This window comes from Rhinopithecus roxellana, chromosome 6 (assembly GCF_007565055.1).
Source record: "Rhinopithecus roxellana isolate Shanxi Qingling chromosome 6, ASM756505v1, whole genome shotgun sequence".
Lineage (NCBI taxonomy): Eukaryota > Metazoa > Chordata > Mammalia > Primates > Cercopithecidae > Rhinopithecus > Rhinopithecus roxellana.
In genome coordinates, this window is record NC_044554.1 from 65,214,240 (window position 1) to 65,234,565 (window position 20,326).

The 20,326-nt window shown below is 46.2% G+C and overlaps 2 protein-coding genes across 10 annotated transcripts in view; one reads left to right on the plus strand and one right to left on the minus strand.

Annotated features, from left to right (window-relative positions):
- Positions 1-20,326, minus strand: part of SND1 (staphylococcal nuclease and tudor domain containing 1) — a 447,074-nt gene that overhangs the window by 73,932 nt on the left and 352,816 nt on the right. The gene's annotated exons all lie outside the window — the stretch shown is intronic.
- The window catches only part of LRRC4 (leucine rich repeat containing 4), an 80,654-nt gene that overhangs the window by 11,299 nt on the left and 49,029 nt on the right, over positions 1-20,326 (plus strand). Inside the window, exons 3-4 of one of the 9 annotated variants that reach the window (XR_004057962.1) lie at positions 12,573-13,305; positions 20,105-20,154. The exons of 5 other annotated variants lie outside the window; for them this stretch is intronic. Coding sequence is in view for 1 of the 4 variants with exons in the window: in XM_030932457.1 (XP_030788317.1) it covers positions 20,105-20,133 (29 nt within the window). In the remaining 3 variants the exon portion in view is untranslated. Of the gene's footprint in view, positions 1-12,572; positions 13,306-13,920; positions 14,170-20,104; positions 20,155-20,326 lie in introns of those variants that run through there. 3 more of the 9 variants (XR_004057961.1, XR_004057963.1, XM_030932457.1) reach the window with 3 other exon arrangements.

A 20,326-nucleotide genomic window follows, 5' to 3' on the forward strand; every position in this document is an offset into this window, starting at 1 on the left:
CCCCACAGCTAATAAACCAAAAGGGGCATGTGTTGCTTCCATGGCCTTCCCCTTCTCTCTACAAGAGTGCAGGGTAGTAAGGTAACATCTATCCCAACATGCCAGGAGGGCTTGCAGAAAGCTAAATCATGTTAGAGGTCTGTGCAAGGTCATGCAGCCCCTTGGAGAAGCAGAGAAGCCCGGAGTCCTGCTCTTCCTCCCTGGCCTTCCTAGTGTTGTGTAAGCAAAGGGACCCTCAGAGGGAAAGCTCTGGCAGCCCAGGTTGACTCAGGGGCCTACCCTGAAACCGGGGTCCAGGAAGCTAGGAAATTGTCTCCTCTTCCTTCCATCTCAACAGATCCTCTCTTGGGAACAGAGTGGCCCTGGCTATAATTTTATCACATACATTTAATTAGAATTTGTGTCCTTCATGATGGCTTCAAGTGAAGTCCCAATAGAAACATTCTAAAAGAACAGTGCTTTCAGGCAAGGATTTCTTCTAACCAAGTTAATTTAGCAGAAATTTGCTATCTTGCATTGGGTGGAGTTACCTCTCTTTTCAACTTCAAAGCTGGGAAGCAATGGGAGGTGAGGAATGCAGAGAAAATAAAGAGGAGGGCGGGGGCTTCAGGCAAATGAGTTTCCATCTATTAAGGAGCGGTAATTTCTGCTAGCTCCCCTAGAGACCAGTCCCCTCCAATAATGGCCTGACTCTAATGATTCCCACTCCTAAGCAACAGCCTGTGTTATGCTGGTGTTGAGATGAACTGTGCCAGAGAAATTCCCTTTCTCTCAGGGGTGCTGCTATCATTACACAAGAGACGTTAGCTAGCCAGGAGGATGTGCTATTGATGGGGAGAGAGAAAGATAACCAAAGAGAATGCTTTTCCCTAGCAGGCTTGGTACAGCTGACTTAGGACAGAAAAGGCGGACCGAGAGGTTACAGGTTAGCAATAAGAAAGGACTACCCATCACGGGCAGATTCTCTGGCCCAGGGGGTGACCACAGGAGAAGTGGCCTCCTGATGAGTTGACGACCTCAGTTCAAGGAGGAACTAGCTGGCTGGGAGGGAGGGGCAGGTCTTTGGAGTCTGGAGTGTGGGTTAAGCTCAGGCATAATGGACAAAACTAATGGCATTTGAGATGTGAAATGTGGTAATAAGTTCATGGGAAGTAAGGGTAAGGGATTCAATTTCAGGTCCCTAAATACTGGTCATTTCCAGGACAGAAGTACAGGGATGTGGCCTTAACAGCAATGAAGTTAGGATCATAACTGTTATTGAGGCTTCGGTGTTAGCTGAGGGTAGGGGGTTCTCTTATTGTGCCCTCTCCATTCTAAATACACTGAAATCTGTGATGAAAGCTAATATTGTGAGTTACTGCTAAAGCTGTTGCCAGCAGGTCTTGAGTAGGGGGTAGGGAGTCCCTTATTTTGCCCCTGGTGGCTTCCCCGTGATAGAGACGGACTGCTTCCAGAGGCTGCTTTGCCAGATGTGCCAGCAAGCAGCCCGGCCAGAGAGCCTGCAGTGCAGACAGATGCCCTGGGTCGTATTCAGGATGGTGACACCTTTTATGGTACTGTGGCTCGGCTCTGGGGCAGTGCCAGAGCGGCAGGGTCATGTTCCTCAGCCAGATTCATTTCCCCCCAAACCTCTTCAAATATGTGGGTCATGGAGGGAGGCAAATTCAATTAAATTACTGTGTTGTGAACTGCCCTTCCTGGGCAAAGGCTAAAAATGGGCTCATGCTGACATGCAAACCCATCTGTGTACACAGCATGTGTTTTCTTTGTGCTGGGCTGTCAGCAGCTGGATGGGGTTGGCAATGCCCAGGGTTGGACCCAGTGAGCTGGCCCTTTTGCCACAGCAAGGCAGAGTCAACAATAATCCAACCTGCACCCCATACAGCTCCGATGACCTTTTCTTTCTACTTAAAAGATGACTGGGTTGCACTCCCCCTTCCTATGTCAATTTGTTTCTCCTCAAGTGCTTCTCTTGCTGACACACAGGACTTTCCCGTAAGGCGGTGTCCTGAGCAGTACCGGGTAAGAAGGAACAAAGCTGCAATGAGGTGTGATTCAAAAGAGTGCATGGGCAGGGTTTGTTTAGCTTGGCAGGAGACAGAGGGGTCTCCCGGGTGATTCTCTAGAGTGCTACTTCAGCAGTTCCCCACTGGCAATACCAGTGCTGGATAGAAAGCCCTTGTCAGGTGCCAGAGTAAAGCAGAAAAGCTTCCTCTCCCCTGCTCCCTGCACAAATGCCACAGTGCCTATAGGACTTGACCAACAAAGGCAGGCAAGGAAGGTCAGGAGCAACTGGAAGCATTTAACATGTGGAAACCAGCAACCAAGACAAATGCTGGCTGTCCTGAACCTGTCACCCAAGGTCATTTCATTTCCCTCCTGGAAGTTCAGACCTCACTGCTGCAGTTTACAAAATACCACAATGGTAAACAGTTTGCCCCCCACTCCGCCCCCGAGTGGTGCTGCTGCTGGAGTTGGAACAGGGCTTCCCTCTGCTGGTGTGAAATGACTTGAGATGGGATCAGGTGTGGCACGGGGAGTAGTAGATGCTGAAGGCCGCAAGGCAGGCTTTTCATTCGGAACTGAGACCAGGGAAGAGTCAGCTGGGCAATCTTTTCCTGACGTGTTCCCCAGAGAGAACAGAGCCATCTCTCATGTCTAAAACTTCAGTGAATGCAACACATGAAGCCTGAGAGGTGGCCCTGTACTGGGACAACAGGAAAACATCCTCCTGGGCAATTAGTAGTTGTACTTATGCAGCCCCCTTCATGTCCTGGACATCCTGGCAGCAAGCAGCTAAATAGTTGATTTGAGCAGTCCAAGCAGCTCTGGGGTGATGAGAGCCCTCTGTAAGTCCCCATCTAGGCAGGTTTGCAGGTAAGCCACATGAGAACAGGGGGAAGAACCTCCCTACCCTAACCTCCAAGCCTCTAGCATGCTGTGTGCTCTTCTGAATCACACCTCACTGCAGGATGAGGAAGGCACGATCCCTCTTGGAGCTCTGCTGTCCCCTCTACACTGTGCTGAGCAGTTCAGGGATGTTCTCTGACATAACCGGGGGTGGGGGTGGGGGAGTGGTAGTGTATCTGCCACATTTTGTAGATGGCTAAAGTTTCTGGCAGTGAATCTGATGGTTACTTTAAGGACTAAGACAAATATTGTCAATTCAGGTCCTTGGAACCTATACCTCAAGAACCTGGACTATGCCTATAGCTGACCGTTGGTCCAGTACTTCCAAATGACTAGAATTTCTGGATCAAAAACAAAAGCAGGCAGATCACTAAGATTTGGTCAGACACAAGAAAATAATGGATCCAAGAAAGCAAGTTTCCTGTGGTTAAGAGGTTAAGTAACAATTGTAACAGGAAGAGAAAAAGACATGTAATCTGCACAAGGAGGATAGGGGCAGTTATGAAGAACAAGAAATTGACTGCTTTGGTGTGATCTATCATGTGACTTTAGAGAAAGAAAAAGGTTCCTGGGTGTTCGGCCTAGGTGCTCTACCCTTTGGTAAAGGAGCTTTCTTCCTTACCAAATTGGAGAGAAGAGGCCAGACACCAGATATAGGCTGAGGTAACAATGATATTTCAGTGGAATGAGACCCCTTGATTTTCTGCGACCCACACGGCCCCATGCACACTCCAGCGTGAGAGCTAACCAAATGACCGGTTTCAAATTCTAGAGACAGAAGCAGATGCCTCTTCAGTCCTCTTAGTCAGTATTTTATTGTTCCTTAGGTGCCAATAAAGTATTTTATCATTATTAAAGATTAAAAATATACTTATCCTGAAGAAAACACTCCAAGTTGTATAGAAAGTCCATAATGTATCTTAATCCCGATATTCCTCAATGGAAAAAAAAAGGTTTGTTGGGCAGGGTGGTGCACGTCTGTAGTCCTAGCTACTAGGGAGGCTGAGGAGGGAGAAACTCTTGAGTCCAAGAGTTGAGACCAGCCTGGGCAACGTAGCAAGACTCTGTCTCTTAAAAAAAAAAAAAAAAAAAAAGTTGTTCCTCCCTATTTAAGCAGCCTAGGGCTGGAAGAGCTTTCTCTAAGGGAGAAAAAGCCTTAAAATAATGTCAGTAATAGCAATCTAGGCATCAGAATGAACAATATAAATGTTGGTATGGCTGTATCAATGGCATTCCAACAGCTGCTGAGATCCCTTTGGTTTGCAGATGACCCAAATGTAAATACAAATGATCTATTTACATTGCATGGCCCTATCTAACGTGGAAGGGGCAGCGTGGTAGACAGCTCCCCCAGGATTCTCTCCCTTTGATAGGCTGCTGCCAGAGTGGACGGCTATGTCTGGCTCTGGCAGAGCCTGCTAGGTGGGACATCTGATTCCTGTAGAGCTCCAGATTTCTGCTGCTCACCAATAAGCCAGCAATGGGGAAAGGCAGAGTGGTGTCCTGGGGCTGCTGCAGCCATATCTTTCTCTTGAACAAGGTCACCCATGACCCCTCTCATACTTGTTACCAATCGTTTCATTTCTGTTGGAAAGAGACAAGGAAAAGGGAAACTAATTGATTATAATGGTGTATTACAGGGCACTACCTTTCAGCACCTTGAACCAGACTGAAAAACTAAGCATTGGTACTTTGAGAAGTTGCCAAAATCTATATTAAAATAAGGTAAGGGTAGGAAAAGGAAGAAAGGTGATTTCTGACACCTGCTTTTTTGACTTTCAGCTCCCAGAAATACTTAGGGAGCAAAGTGGGTGGGATTAAGGCCATCTGCAAAAACAGATTAGCTCTGATGAAAGCTGGAAAGTGTTTTCTGCAAAATATGAACTTAAACCTTGCCCTGTTTTTTGAGTTTCAGATAAATTCTTTTTATCATGTCACCCTGATTAATATGCCAGAACATGAACTAAGAGCGGTCTTCATTTTAGCCCCAGGTTGACCTGCAGGCAAGGTCTGACCTAGAGCCTTCATCTTGGGAAAGCAGGGCAGGGGAGAGGATGGGAGTGGCAGACATCCCTGGGTATGGCTGGGGCCATCTGCACTACTGTGAATCAAGGTTGGCTCAGACAGAAGGCGCGAGGGAGGAGGTGCAGCTGCTGATGGCTCAGACAGCTTGGACCTGTCCAGGCAAACAAGCCGCTCAAGTGCAAGAACAGCCAGCCAAGTAGGCAGAGCACAAATAAGGACTTAAAGCTTGAAATATCTAACAAGATATAGAGGGAGGGTAGGAAGCTGTCTGGGATTTCAACTGGTGTCTGGCCTTGCCTCTCACTGCTAAGGCAGGCTCTTCTGCTACCAATGGGTAGGATGTGATGCTTGGGAGCTGGTGGGATGGATACAGGGAAGCATTCCTTGAGCTAGAATTTAAAAAAATCTTCATCTCTGGTAACAAATTGCAGACACAGCTGTGGACTGTTCTCCCCACAACTGCCCACCAAAGCAAAACTGAATCTTGATCCACAGATATATCTTATCTCCCCTCCACAGATCTGCCCAAAGTTAAGAAGCAGTGGGCTTTGTGTGCATGTGTATGTGGGCGTGTGGGTGGGTGGGAAGCTGCACCACCAACTGCACAATATGGGAGTCCTGTCTCAGAACCAGCTAAGGAGGACGACACAGGTGCTCTGCTCTCCCACCCACCTTCGGGAAAGGGAAGGCAGCAGTAGACTGTTCAGGGGGACAAGTGCCACTCCAGCTCCTTCTAGTGAGGACTCTTGGAGACAATGCTTCTCAGTGCCAGGCTCATATTATCAGCACTGTTGCTGTAATAAATACCAGTGTAGATCAAATCTAGATGCTATATCAAATACATTGCAATCTCTAGGGGTGGTGACAGGACTTCCTTCAATGCTTAAAAAACATCCAGGAGATTCAAAGGTATACCCAGGATGAGAGCCTCTAGACTCAAATGGGAGGCAAGAAGACTTACTGATCAGACAGGTTTCTGATAGGACAGTACTACCACTGACTCTAGAAGTGCTTGTTGTACATAGCTTTGCTTAAGCTGAGTGACTGTTCCTGAAGTTTCATTCAGGTTCAGGAGGAGTAACTTCCAAAATAACTGGCTAGGTGTTAACTGACTGACTGCCCTGGAAAAACATAGGGAAACCCTCCTACAAGCAGGTCACTCTCCTCAGAGCCCCAGGCAAGGTAGGAGAGAGGATAGACTGCTCAGAGACCTATGAATATCAAGTGGGAGAAACCAATGCACAGAGAGATTATCCGTTATTCCAAAGGCAAGTAGGAAGAATATCAAATAGGTTATTTCTCTCTAGCCATTATCAGCTACAGGCTGTCCCTCATCAGTCACAGGCTGCTCTACAATCTAACTTAGGCAGGGGTCTCCCCTGATCTAGAGCCCTGCCTAAGGAGGTGAGTGGTGGGCAGGGAGCATTACTGCCAGAGCTCCGCCTCATGAGAGATCAGCAGCAGTGGCATTACATTCTCATAGGAGCTCGAACCCTATAGTGAACTGCACATGTGAGGGATCTAGGTTGTGTGCTCCTTATGCAAATGTAATGCCTGACGATCTGAGGTGCAACAGTTTCATCCCCAAACCATTGCCTCACCCGACCAGTCCACAGAAAAATTGTCTTCCACGAAACTGATCCCTAGTGCCAAAAAGGTTGGGGACTGCTGCTCTAGATCATTTCACAGTTTAGGTTCATAATCCCAAATGACTGATAAACTAATTTTTAAATGTGAGGATTCTGACCCTTAGTGTAAAGGCATTCCCTGCCATAGCCCTTCGGTGATTCACATATTCATTAGTTTGCTTATTTAGAACCAATATAGTGATCTGCACCCTGCCAGGTGCTAGGGAACAATGGAGATGAAAGACGTGGTCCTTGCCCTTGAGGCACCCAGCACTTGGGTGGAAACAATGACAATATGGTCTAAGAGTGGGACAGTGGAGGTATATAAAGGGGGGGCACTCTGGAGAGTGAGCCAGAGTCAGGAAAAGCCCCTGCCTCCTCCTGTCCAGAGTCCCATGAAGAAACACAGATGAGGCCACACAGCAGGCTTGTTCTTAGGACTGGGCTGAGGAAGCAACCCCCTCATTTGGAGTCTGGATGTAGCACTGGACAGTGTGGGACCAACGCTGACTCTGACTGTGTGAGGAAAACAAAGATGAGCCAGGCCCTCCTACAGAGGTGCAGGGGGTGACCTGTGCACTGGTAGGTACTGGCTGAAAGGGCTGTCTCAGGGGTCCGGGGGGAATGGGAAGGAGGGTGCCATGCAAACCTTTGGCTGGCTGAGTGATGTAGGCAGTCCATAGCTCTCCCTCTGCTTCAGTATTGCTTAAGAAAACATAAACTATTCATAGCTTAATGTTCAGGTGTAAATCACAAAACCCCCCAAGAAATAAGAACTAGCAGCCTGCCCCTAAATGAGGAGGTGCTCAGCTAGGGTCCTAAGCAAGGATGTGGTATGTAAATGTAGCACGGAAGCTTCCAGCCTGAGCTCCAGAGCTCCATTTAGGTTGGCTGCAACAAGCTGCTGTTTGTCCCACTTGCTGAGCAGCCAGAGCAAAATAGTGCTTGGGAGTTGGAATAGGCACTGAGGACACAAAAGAGGCCTCATACACATACAGATGCAGAGCTGAGGGCATATGGACTCCTGGGAATGGGGGGAGGTACAAGTTTCAGTCCTCTTGCCCAAGCTTTAGGCAAATACCACTTGGGAAACTGCTGAGCACACCTAAGGGATCGGGACTGTCTTGTGGCATGTGTCACAATGCAGCTGCAGCTGTCTTCCATTGCCCTGGTGTAGCCAGAGAGGTCCACAGGATGGGACATGCAGTGCTGGCAAGGGACAAGGCAGGTAAACTCCAACGTATAACAGCGCTCAGGGCGGTTACAGTGAGGTCATCCAGTGAAAGAGACAATACTGTCTAGTTGTTCACTCCTGAAGTCAGATTCCAGATATAGGTCTAATTTGATCTTTGTGCCATCCAGTCCCTCACATACCAAGAGTTCAGATTACTCATGAAAACTTATCCAGGAAGATCAGGCTTAGGTTAGACAAAGTCTAAAGACAAATCACATATTTCAGGGTATGGTGATCCAAATTTAATCTCCTAAACTAGTAGTTCTCAATCTTAGTTCTACATTAAAATTGCCTGGGGAGCTTCAACATTAATATATATTTATATAAAATATATGCATATATTTAAAACCCTTTTCTGATATGAAAAATTCAGAATACTGAAAATAGGATAGTAATGAACTTCCATATAACCACCATCCAGATCCAACAATTACCAAAGTTGTCATATTTGCTTCATCTCTATCTCCTTTTTCTTTGTGGAAGCATTTTAAAGTATATCCCAGACATGATGCCATTTTCAACCTTAAACACTTCATTCAGTATGCATCTCTAAAAAATATGTTCATTTTCTTACATAACCACAATGCCATTATTATGCCTACCAAAATTATCAAAGTTGTTCCTTGGTATCAACTAATAAATCTGGGGAAGTTAAAAAGCTGGTGCTTGATGAAGCCAGAATCTTTGGAGGGAGGCCCAGGCATTAGTAGCTTTCCTAAGCCTCCGCATTCCATGATTCCAATGTACAGCTGGGGTGAGAACCACTACCCTGATCCTGCTCCGGGATCTGAAGCAAGCTCTGCGAATGTCCTTTAGCCCCTGATCACATGCTACACAATAAAAGATCTAAGGAAAACATGACATGCCACAGACAGGATGAAGAGAAGGAAAACGAAAGCATTTAAATGTCATCAAGGCATAGAACTGAATCCTTCGTACACTACAAGGGTACTCTCTCCCCGGGAGTTGAAGCCCACTCACTTGAGCCACCAAATCCATCAAAGGTCTGAATGCCAGGAACCAGGGTCGTTACCAGCTGCCTGGGTAGCTCACAGGGCCCTTAAGCACCTCTGCACTGGGCCAGTCTGCATCATTCCTCCACTCTATTTCTAGCTATTCTTGCTTCTGTACACACTGTCTCTCTGGCCTAATATTCTGGCAAACTCTGAGCCTCAGCACCTGGTCTTAGAGAGGATTAATTATATAGGCCTGTGGTGTGTGTGTTTGGGGGGTGGGGGGGGGGTGGTGTGTGCCAAAACTTCTTGGGTGTTGGCACTGGGGTATAAGTACCACAGTCTTCAATTTTACTTATTTCATTAAAAACAAAACAAAACAAAACAAAAACTAAACAAAACGTCCTGCAAAAAGATAAGGCTGTATCATTGCAGCTAAAAATACCTCTGCTGAGGGCGTCCGCTCACCAGCTCCTCAATTAGAGATGCTACAGGGCCCTTTGTGAGCTGTGCAGTGTTGACGGCTCCACAGGGGCTCTGGGCGGCTGGGCACAATCCTTGGAGCAGTGACTAGCGACTGCTAGGTGAGGGAAGGCTGGCAAACAGCCCTCGAGCCAGCATGGAGATCTGCATACTTCAGGTAACTATCAAACCCCTCTTGCTTTATGGACCCACTGCCCAAGCCAAGGAACCTCTTGCGTTCTTACGGCAACTCTGAGGATAACCCAAAGTAATAGGGTACTGGTCTTGACTTCCCTGAGGTTCACATGAGTACAATAACCACCAGAGGCAGTAATGCCATGCAGTCTGGCTCACGGTGTCTGTGGTGCTGAACAACAACCTGTTGGTGGGGTGAGTGGTAACTAACTAGACTTGCTGGAAGCCTCTCAGTGGCCTGAGGAAAGGGCTGCTTTAAATGCAGGCTGACATCAGAAGGGGGAGGCTATGTGGAAGCACAGGCTTTGCAATAAGGGCCTCTTTCTCTGGCTCTTCTTTCTTCATCCCCTTAGTCCCCACAGGTAATTTAGTCCAACACACTCATTTTTATTGGGGAAGATGAAGCCTCAGGGAGGTGAAATGATTTTGTCAAGGTCACATAGCTAGTAAATGGAAGAAGGACTTAAACATGGGATTTCTGATTACAGGTGTAGTGCTTTGTTCCACTATACTGTGTCATCCTAATGAATGGATTCATTATAAGCATTCAACAAGTGTTGAAAGAGCTATGGGAAAAGGGATTTTCAGTTCAGGTGCCAAAAAGACCAAAGACTGTCAGGAGCGTGCTGCCTGGATGATCTGGGAATTCTGAATCCCGGCAAATTCTGGGAAACTCAAGGGTCAGACTCAGCAACTTAATCAGATGTTCAGTGGGAATAGTGACGACTCTGCAGTCTGTGATCTTCAGCCAGAGATCCAAAGCCATTCCTTTCTTTTCTCTCTGGGAGTGGAAAACACTTGGTATTAGATTGACTAGGGGGCTCTCAGGAGAAAAGGAGGCAAGGATAAGGACAAGGTTGTCTGACTTGATCTGGCATTGACTCCCTTCTCATTTCTTGGCATCACGTGTGACCCTTATGAAAAAATATGGAAGTCTTCCATATTTATACAGTTATACAGAAAACACTCACTGGCATGGGGGAAGGTGTGCTTTTTCGGAAGAACACAATGCAAACCTAACATCGCCAAAATGCCCAATGTGCAGGGGACTTGTCTAGAGTCCTGTGCTGTCTAATGAGGTGGCCACTAGCCCCATGTGGCTATTTACATTAAAATTATTTAAATTTTATAAAGAGTATTCATCAGTTGTATAAACCACATTTCAAGTGCTCAGTATCCATTATGTGGCTACTGTACTGGACAGCAGAGACAAAGAACATTTCCACCAACATAGAAAGTTCTGTTGGACAGCGCTGGTAGAATCTGGTTGTCTTTTTTCATGTCTTGCTGCCTGCAACGAGTAGTTTCTGAAACCCCTTTGAGGATAATTGAACTTGGAGAAGCTAGAGGGTCCTGTAATTCTCTCTCCAACAAACCTACTAAACCTGGGCTCCAAAGGAGCTAACAGCAGCTGGGAGCATGAATCCACCAGTGCACCAGGCTCACCAGGCCCTAACCCTTCTTTCCCCAGTGCCTTGTCTGCATGTTCACAGCCACTTTGACCTTTGCGTATTTTATTCAGTTTCTATTTTATGCTGTTTTAATTGATGTTTAATACAGCTTAACTTGTGTGGTGTTCCAAGCCCCTCACCAGGGGGCCGCTTATAGGCAGAAGCACAATTAATAGCAATCCTGAGAAAATTATGCCCTGTATCAAAGCTGTCATTGCACCATAAAAATGCTTATTATTACTATTGAATTCTCCAGTCCTGATACCTCCCCATGTTTACTAGGTAGCAGATAAACTTCTATGTTTGTGCCTTCTCTACTCTACCACACCATCAGAACTAAATATAGCCCTCATGTGTATGTTTAGCTCCATTTAGCTGTGCTTTGGAAAAGGGGAAAAAAATCAGAGTATATAAAATTAAATTGCTGGAAAATGTGACTTGTTCCTCTCCCATTTGGACAACCCCTTAAAAGACAAACAGACATCACTGCTAACAAGAAGGTAATCAGCCTCTGCTACAGCGTGGGAGAGACCTCCAGACCCTGACAGCATGGCATGGCTCCTGCATCAGCCTCGTGGGAGAGTAGAGGGAGTGGGTCCAGGGGCATGGAATACCGGAGGAAAGGGATGGCACTCATGGGCTCACCCTGTGCCCTGCCTCAACTTGACCAGAACAGAGTGCTTGAGCTGGAGTTCCACCTAGGGAGTTTGAGGGCAATCCCAGATGGGCAATTTGACCTCCCCACAACTCTCTCAATTCAAAAATCAAAACAATGCAACCCCCCTCCAAAAAAAAAAAAAAAAAAGGAAAGAAAAAGCCCCCAACTTATAAGAGTTTAGCACTCCTTGGTTTCCTCTGGGCTTATCTGAAGCTTGGATTTGGCATGAATAGACAGCAGCTTTTCTACAACTACATATCAGGGAAAGCGATGGAAAATTCCAGGTCTGTCAGACACCTGTACTCCTCCTCCTCTGGCACGAGTTCTCAATCTGTGTGCGGTTATCTCTGCAACCCTGTCTAGGAGGAGTTTCCTTACAGAAGGCCAAGGCCCTGGATGACTTCTCTGACGTAGGCTCCCATCCTTTTCTCACTGAAATAATACAATTTAAAGAGAATGCACCTGCTTACCTCTTCTGTCTGCCTCCATCACATCACCTACTCCCTTTTATATGCCACTGTCATATTCTCAAATTATTACTTGTACTTCAGGTGGATGATGAGGCTGTTGTTGTCTGTGAGGCACTGTGGGGATAAAGGTAAGAGCAATACAGTAGGAATGTGGAGACTTTAGCTCCACCATGAATTTACCATGTGAAAGTGCACATCAAGTGATAAGCTTCTTTATGCCTCAGTTTTCTCAATTACTGTGAAATGTTTGATTGGACTATATATAACCTCTAGATTCCTTCTATCTATGAAAGGCTATAATTCAGTATTACGAAGGCTGTATGCTCAAGTCCTTGGAAACTGAATGGGTCATACTCACTTCTATTTATAATTTGGTTTTTGTCTTTGCACTCAATGCTCTTTGGAGAAATGTAGATTTCCATTCCTAAATTTTTCTAACCAACAAAGGAAAAGCTCTATTTTAGTTTGTTTGACAAAGAAATGTCTATAACTAGATTGAGTTTCCCATATTATATTTGCTTTGCCTTCTTCCATCTTTGCCTAAAAAGGGAGTTTCTAAAAAACCAGAAATGCTTTCTGTACTCAGGCATAGCAGGAATGAGGCTGCCTTGGCTGAAGGAAGAAGATGGTGCATATCTGGAGCCCCAGTGGAGCAGGACTATTTGCCATCTGCTGCACTAGTTGCCTCGTCTCCATATCAGGCCTTGTCTGTAGTTTGCTGCAAATATTAGGAGCCGAGCCACTTCCCACCCATGGCAAGCCTTGAACCCTTTGTATTCTGGCTGCCGAGAAGATCTGAAAGCAGGGAGCCACTTTTCAGCTTAGGGAAAAACATGTGCATTAAATGGAATTAGATTCTTCTTTTCCCTCCCTCTCGCCACTCCCAGCCATTTTTAAAGCTTTATACTAAAAAGGAGGAAGATCTGTCTGACAAAGCTGAGGAAGATGATGGAATTGCCAGGCCAGAATGGTTTATTAATGATCCATGGGAAAAAAACAATCGTCCTGCTGGCAACTTCACATGTAATTAACCAGCTTCACAGAGAGCTGGCTGCCTTCTCCAGGCCTGGCATCCGCAGACCGCAGAGCTACCTGACACAGCAACACTGGGTTTCTAGTGAAATCTCCCTACTGGGAGAGGGGCATCCAAAATAGTGACCTCAACCCACTCGGCGCTCAGGAAACAAGACCGAGATGGCAGTGCTCCTCTGGAGAAGGCTGGCTGTGTGCTCGGGCTGACACAAAGACTGGGACCTCCATGCTGGCAACAACCAGCCCTGGGAACTGCCACTCCCACTGCTCACCATTAACTCACTCAGGTAAGTGGCTGAGCAGGGTTCTCTTCCAGGTAGCCCTCCAAATGCTGCCTCTCTGCCAAAAGTCTACATAGGCAGGAGTTTCTGGGAATTGGTTCACTTTATGCCACAGCAGCAAACTTCAGCACTGATGGGAGTTGAGAGGGCCTGATGACCACACTAGGTGTGGGGGACAATAGTTGCTTCTGTGTAAGAACCAACAACCTTCAAAATATGGTACATAAAGAAGAAGCAGTAGCTGGGTTAACCAAGCTTTGGCTTTGTAGTCAGTGCCAACTTCCCTCTTAAGAGTCCTGGGATTCAAAGAACCCTGGTCCTCCCACCAGGTCAGTGAACTAATACGTATTTGCTATTCACAATGCACAGGTTTTAAAATGTGCATGTAAGTGTGTGGCAGCTAAATGTCCTATTTGGGAGGTAGGGGGAGGATCCCGCATTACCTTTCCCCAAGTGAGAGTCAAGAGACTGTTCCCAGTGAGGCTGATCAAAACACACATGCACACCCAAACACACAAAGGAGGATCCACCATTGCCTTTCCCAAGTGAAAGTCAAGAGACCGTTCCCAGTGAGGCTGATCAATACACACACACACCCCCTTCCCATGACTGTTTCTCTAGGGCAGAAAAAGAAGCTGAGAAGAACTGTCTCCACTCTACATCACTGCTGGATACAGAACCCTCTATGAACAAGAACCCTTCCTTCACCCACAGCCCTCTTAAGGCCGGACCCTGGGCACTTCACATTCCCCCAGGGTGAGCTGAAGTTACTACCTGAAGGCTTATGAAGGGAATGACATACCTTTGCACCTTTGGCAAAAGCAAAGCCAGTTCACAGGGGTCATGGACTTTTCACTCACCACACTCAATTTACATTCTGTGGAAAAAGATAATAAAGGAAGGCTGTGTCCTTTAGAAAAAGGTCAGGGGCTAGGGGTGGGGACTTGGGAAGTGCTGGGGGAGACTGCAACTCCGTCAGCTGATGTTGTATTGCCTCTGCTAGAGAGCCCAGCACAGGTGGGGAGCTCCTCAAATAAAGAAAGCCTTGGAGTTGGAGACCAGGCTCCACAGCAATTTTCCTGTTCAGTACCTACAGTCTCCTTCTTCACCCAGCTTTGATTACAGGAGTCAAACACAGTGGTTCTCTCATTCCTATCAAAGCAGCTTGGAAAAAGAAGTAATCCCAATTGTAAATCAGCAACATAACAGGCATTGGGAGAGGTCACCGGTGGCTTGGTAGGAAATGGATAGCTCATGATAAATGAATTGGTACTGCCTGCCATTTTTTCTTGCCATCACTTGAATCAATAAGGGGAAAAGGTGAATTGCTATTGATCTCTTCAACACCTTTCAACGATACTGTACAAATTACAGAAACACAAGGGGGCGGGTAAAAGAATGAAAGAGGAAGGACAGATGAAAGACTGTCTGGGTGGTGTAAGGCTGCTATATTTCCCTGGAGGCAGTCTTCCAGTCACTGGGTGTTAGGCATGCATGGGTGCACATGTGAGTGTGGCATGAAGAGCCCTTTCTCACACCTGGAAGGGCTGAAGGGCTGGCCATGGAGGGCAGTCTCAGGGGCCCCTCTGCACCTCACTTGCTGGCAGTGCTCCAGTAGGGCTACAGGGCAGGTAGAGTCATATGACTTCTCTTGATATGAGGCTGGATTATTGAGAACTGCTGTGAATTCCAAGGCCTCATGAATTTTTGAAGTTGTCATACATTAGTGGTGCTGGGATAGGCTATCTCAACAACTGACTATAATTCTGGACAGGAAAGCAAGAATCAAAAGCTTCAAGGGCAGTCTCTAGCTATACCTTACTAACCTCACTCCCTGGCTGACATGCCAAAAAAATATAGACAGACAGTAAATAAGGCAAAACTATCTTGCTTCGTACTTGAAAATAACAAAGATCATGGCATCTAGGGCGCAGGCCTGTCCTTTGAAACACTCTGGGTAGAAGACATGGCATGAATATCAGAGGCCTGGGTCAAAATGTTAGAGGTCTGGCTGTAAACCTAGGGTGAAAGGGACACTGACCACACAGGCAAGACAACAAATTCTATGTAAATACGGCCTTATGCAGACAACCAGGAAACAAGACACAGGTTATGATGGGTGGGGATAATAACCCATAACACAAAGACGAACATCTGATGTCTGATTTTCTTCTTCAGCTCAGGAATAGTGCAACCAGAGCAGCAAAGACTGAGGAAACCCCTAAGTCCTCTGGGACAGATGCTCTTTAGGATATGCTGCTGATCAGAAGCCAAAGTCAGTATTCTACTCATGTCCAGAAAAAGGCAATGCAAAAGATTTCATGGCGTGGAGAAAAGAAAATATTGGCCAAAGTTTAGTCCATTTGTGAACATCATGGTCAGATCAGACCAACAGTTCTCCTATTCCACCAACTGGGCATAATTATTCAGTTGCTGGTGACAGAAAAAAACATTCTGATCACAGGTCCCTCTTCAGGTCACACAGCACTCTCAGTGCATCATCTGGGGTCTGGGTCTCCTTAGAAACCTCCCCACCACACCTGAGTATTCACCTTTTAGCATTCTCAAGGCAAAAGAGGGCTTAGTTCCCTCACTTTGCAGCTGGGGAAACCAAGGCAGGTAGTCACTGACGTGTGAAAACAATGAGAGCCCTTCACAATGCTCCTGGCACCCTTGCTTTTCTTCAGAAACTGACTCAGGGTGTAATTGTATCATTCTGAAATCAGTTGATATCACAGTCAGCCAGTCTACCCATCTTCCTCCCACAAATACCTCAAGGGCCAAAACATAGGGCAAAAAAAAAAAAAAAAAAAAAAAAAAAAAAAAGTAAGTTAAAAAGCTGCTGATGTGTTTAGAGTGGAAATGCTGAGATTAGGAGGAGGAAGTGGTTAAGTGCACCCTGGGTGTTTGGAAATGGCCACGTCTGCAGCCCTGGAAGCTGATGAAGAAGGAGCTCTAGCCCTCTATGCCAGGCAGGCCACGAGACCGGCCCCTCACTCCAGAGGTAGGGAGCTTGGCTGTGAAAGGGCATGACGGTAAGATACAACTATTTAGCAAACACCAGTCCCCTCCTACAAGGAATCTTCAAATTCCGAAACTGACCCTATTCTAAAATTACCAAGTGGCAGGTGGCCAGGCCAAAAATCCATATCCAATCAGTGCTAATGGACTGTTTGTTACATTTCCTCATATATGGCTGCAGCACTGCTATGAAAACCCTGGGTCAGTGGTTTGAGATTTATTTAACTGGAGAGGTAACGGCACCCCAGCACTGCAAGCACTATAGAGATGCGTGAAGTGAAATGGCACATGCAGGCTGCTGGTGGGGAATGGAGGGACCTGTTGGTCTTATTTGCATGACCTTCCACCTCTAGCTGTACACCCAATGCCAAATCCTTTTCTGGTAACCATTAAAAACAATTCGACAGCATCAAGAGAAGGGAAAGGGGAGAAGAGGAAGGCATTATGTTAAAAGCTGAAAAGGAAAACAGTACAGTGAAGCAGTTTCCAGTTCGTTCTTTCATTCCCGGTTCAAGAGGTACCTGTTCTTGCTACAGTGACCCTTCCAAACGCTTCTTCTTGGAGTCCTTTTCCTGTCCTTTTCAGTCTTGTTTAACACCTAAATCTTTTTCATTTTTCCTTTTTTTTTTTTTTTTTTGGAGTGTCTTGGCTCTGTCACCCAGGCTGGAGTGGAATGGCACGATCTCAGCTCACTGCAACCTCCGCCACCTGGGTTCAAGCGATTCTCGGCCTCAGCCTCCTGAGTAGCTGGGACTACAGGGGTGTGCCATCACACCAGGCTAACTTTTGTATTTTCATTAGAGACATGGTTTTGCCATGTTGGCCAGGCTGGTCTTGAAATCCTGACCTCAAATGATCCCCCTGCCTTGGCCTCCAAAGTGTTGGAATTACAGGCGTGAACCACTCTGCCCAGCCTGTGTTACCACCTAGATCTTTCTTTAGCGCTTCTGCTGGCACTGTGCTATGTATCTTCCAACTCTTCAACTTAATGCAGGTCAAGGACAAATCTATGGCAATCCTGGGTTGTCGTGGTCATGGCAGGAAAGTATGGAGACACAAAGGAGCACTGCTATTCTGTCAGAGGATAAGGAAGCCTGTGATGGCCAGGATCTAGATAGTTCATACCCGTATCCCTCATTTTCAAGTTGCAGTGACAATGTGAGAGAAGACCTGCATCAACAGAGAAAAAGCAGAGAGCCCTCACTGTTGGCAGATTAGTTTCCAAATACTCGCATGGCAAGTGGAGAACATGGCAAAGATGCTCAAACCATTATTCCTTAGACATCCATGAGGTATGTGTGGAGTCCTGGTGTCACCCCTCCCTTGGTGATCACCTTATCAGTCCATAGCCAAGTCTAGAAAAGGCATCTTGCATAGGTTAGGACTTGCTGGCATTACCTCCAGACCTTTGGTTTTCTACTGAACGTAATACTGCCTAATGTGTGGGACCATAAGGAATCAGAGACAGAGACCTTATGTTATTTTACTTCACGGAATAAAAGAATGGCTGATGCCCTGAGGGTACTTAAAGAAATACTCCTTTGCAAACTTAGACCAAGGATGGAAAACAGGTTTCCATTAAGTGCCAAATCCTCTCAACTGGTAGTAGTAGCAAGGATCCCTGTTTTGAGAAGGATCTGAGCCCTGAGCCAAAGCAGCGCGGTGACTGACTGGCAATATCTGCCATGGGTGGACAACCCACATAGGGGTAGCATATGCCTATGTGCCATCACTGGCTTAGACAGGCTGGGGAAGTGAAGAGCACTGGGAGGATTGTTCTTTGTTGATTCTAATCTGAATGCTGCTCACAACACACATACCTAGATCCAGCCTAGAACTCTACTAGGCTGTGCATAGGTTTTGTGCATACTGAAGTTCAAATCCTAAATTTCAGTTGAGCCCTGAGAGAATTTCTTTTTTTTTCTTTCTTTCTTTTTGAGACGGAGTTTCGCTCTTGTTGCCCAGACTGGAGTGCAGTGGCGTGATCTTGGCTCACCACAACCTCTGCCTCCTGGGTGCAAGCGATTCTCCTGCCTCAGCCTCCCAAGTAGCTGAGATTACAGGCATGCGCCACCACACCCAGCTAATTCTGTATTTTTAGTAGAGACGGGGTTTCTCCATGTTGGTCAGGTTGGTCTCAAACTCCCGATCTCAGGTGATCCGCCCACCTCGGCCTCCCAAAGTGCTGGGATTATAGGCATGAGCCACTGCACCTGGCTGAGAGAATTTCTATTAATAATAAAAATGATGCTGCAAGCTACCATTCACTGAGTGTCTAATATCTTGGGTCATGAGGAACAGTTTACATGTACACTTAATTTTCACAATAACCCTAGTGAGAAGGCACCCTCCTTACATAGGTGAGGCAATTAGGTTTAGCAGGATGGCTGCATTGCACAATGCTAGGGATAGCCTTCATATTAAATTCTAATAGGCACTGAGATTGCCCTCAGTTTAGAGAGGCTAAGGAATGTGTCCATGGTCAGACAGCAACTGGTGAAGATGGAATGAGAACCTAGGTTTGACTTTTCACATGCTAACAGAGTTTACGTTAAGAAGGAAAAGACGCCCTTAAATGTCCTGAAGAAGAGTCTTTCTCACTATGTGAAACATGTTGTTTTGACCAGGTTAGGGTATCTCTGTTCTTAATTCTCAAGCTTGCTCATAATCTTATTTCATGCACCACAGCATTTCATAACAGACCATTGGTCACTTTCATTTTCAAAATCCATTTAAGTGTAGCTGACCAGAAACCATCACGGGTGGAGTAGCAAGTGGGAAGTTCATCAATAAAGCCAGGTTTGGAACACGGAGGTTCTCTTCAAGTCCTTGGCAACAGACACAGGGAGTGGGCATGCTAATGGCAAGAACAGGGCAGGGTGAAGGTCAGCTCATTCACCAGAACAGTCACCCCTGTGTCCTTGGGGGAGTCACATGTGAAACACCACAATGTTACTACTACCTGGAGAACAAATGCAGTCTACAGTCTGCTTGTGCTTTGCTGGCGGCTCAGGTAGCCTTGCTATTATATATTAAGAGCTGTGTTCTAAAAAGATATGAGTTGAATTATGTAATTCCACAGGGGATATTCAGACAATGGGCATAGCTTGCAATGTTTCGGACAAACAGAACAGGGAGGCCTGAAGCCTAAAGACACTCCAAACATGCCACATTAAAGTTCACTTACGAGGTGCAATGACTCATGCCTGTAATCCCAGCACTCTGGGAGGCTGAGGCAGGCAGATCTCTTGAGCCCAGGAGTCTGAGACCAGCCTAGGCAACATGGCGAAACCCTCTATCTACAGAAAATACAAAACATTAGCTGGGCATGGGGACACGTGCCTGTAGTCCTACCTACTTGAGAGGCTGAGGTGGGAGGGTCACCTGAGCCTGGGAGGTTGAGACTACAGTGAGCCATGATTGTGCCACTGCATTCTAGCCTGGGCAACAGAGTGAGACCCTGTCTCAAAAAAAAAAAAAAAAAAAAAAAAAAAAAGCAAAGCAAAGCAAGCTCACACTCAAACTCAAGTCTGCATGGGTGTTGGCCAATGCGCTGGTTCAGAAGGTCTTCTGAAAACAAGTAGTGGGCAGGTCTGTGTGAGGTCATCTTTAGTTTGTCAAGAAATTATCTGCTTGTCTGTAGATACTGCCAAATTAGGCTTCCGGAAGGAAATTAATAGACTTCACAATAAGGTATTTCACCTGAAAAATAAAAATTCTGAGCTTCCTTTCTTCAGCCCTTTGTTATTAAAAATGTTAGCTTCCATCTCTTTCTTTTTTATAGAACACTCACCAAAGCTCAAGAAGCAGTGACTGTTGAGGATGATTAAAGAGGTAAGAGAAACCAGAATTGTTACTAGGAGCATCTGATATATCTAAATGAAATAAATGGCACCCAGCTCTCCTAGCACAAACCCTACCTCTTGGGGGAGTCCAGCAGTATCTTTCTCCTGATAACATTTTTCCATTTGTTCTAGGTCATAGGCCCTACATAGCTATAAGAGAG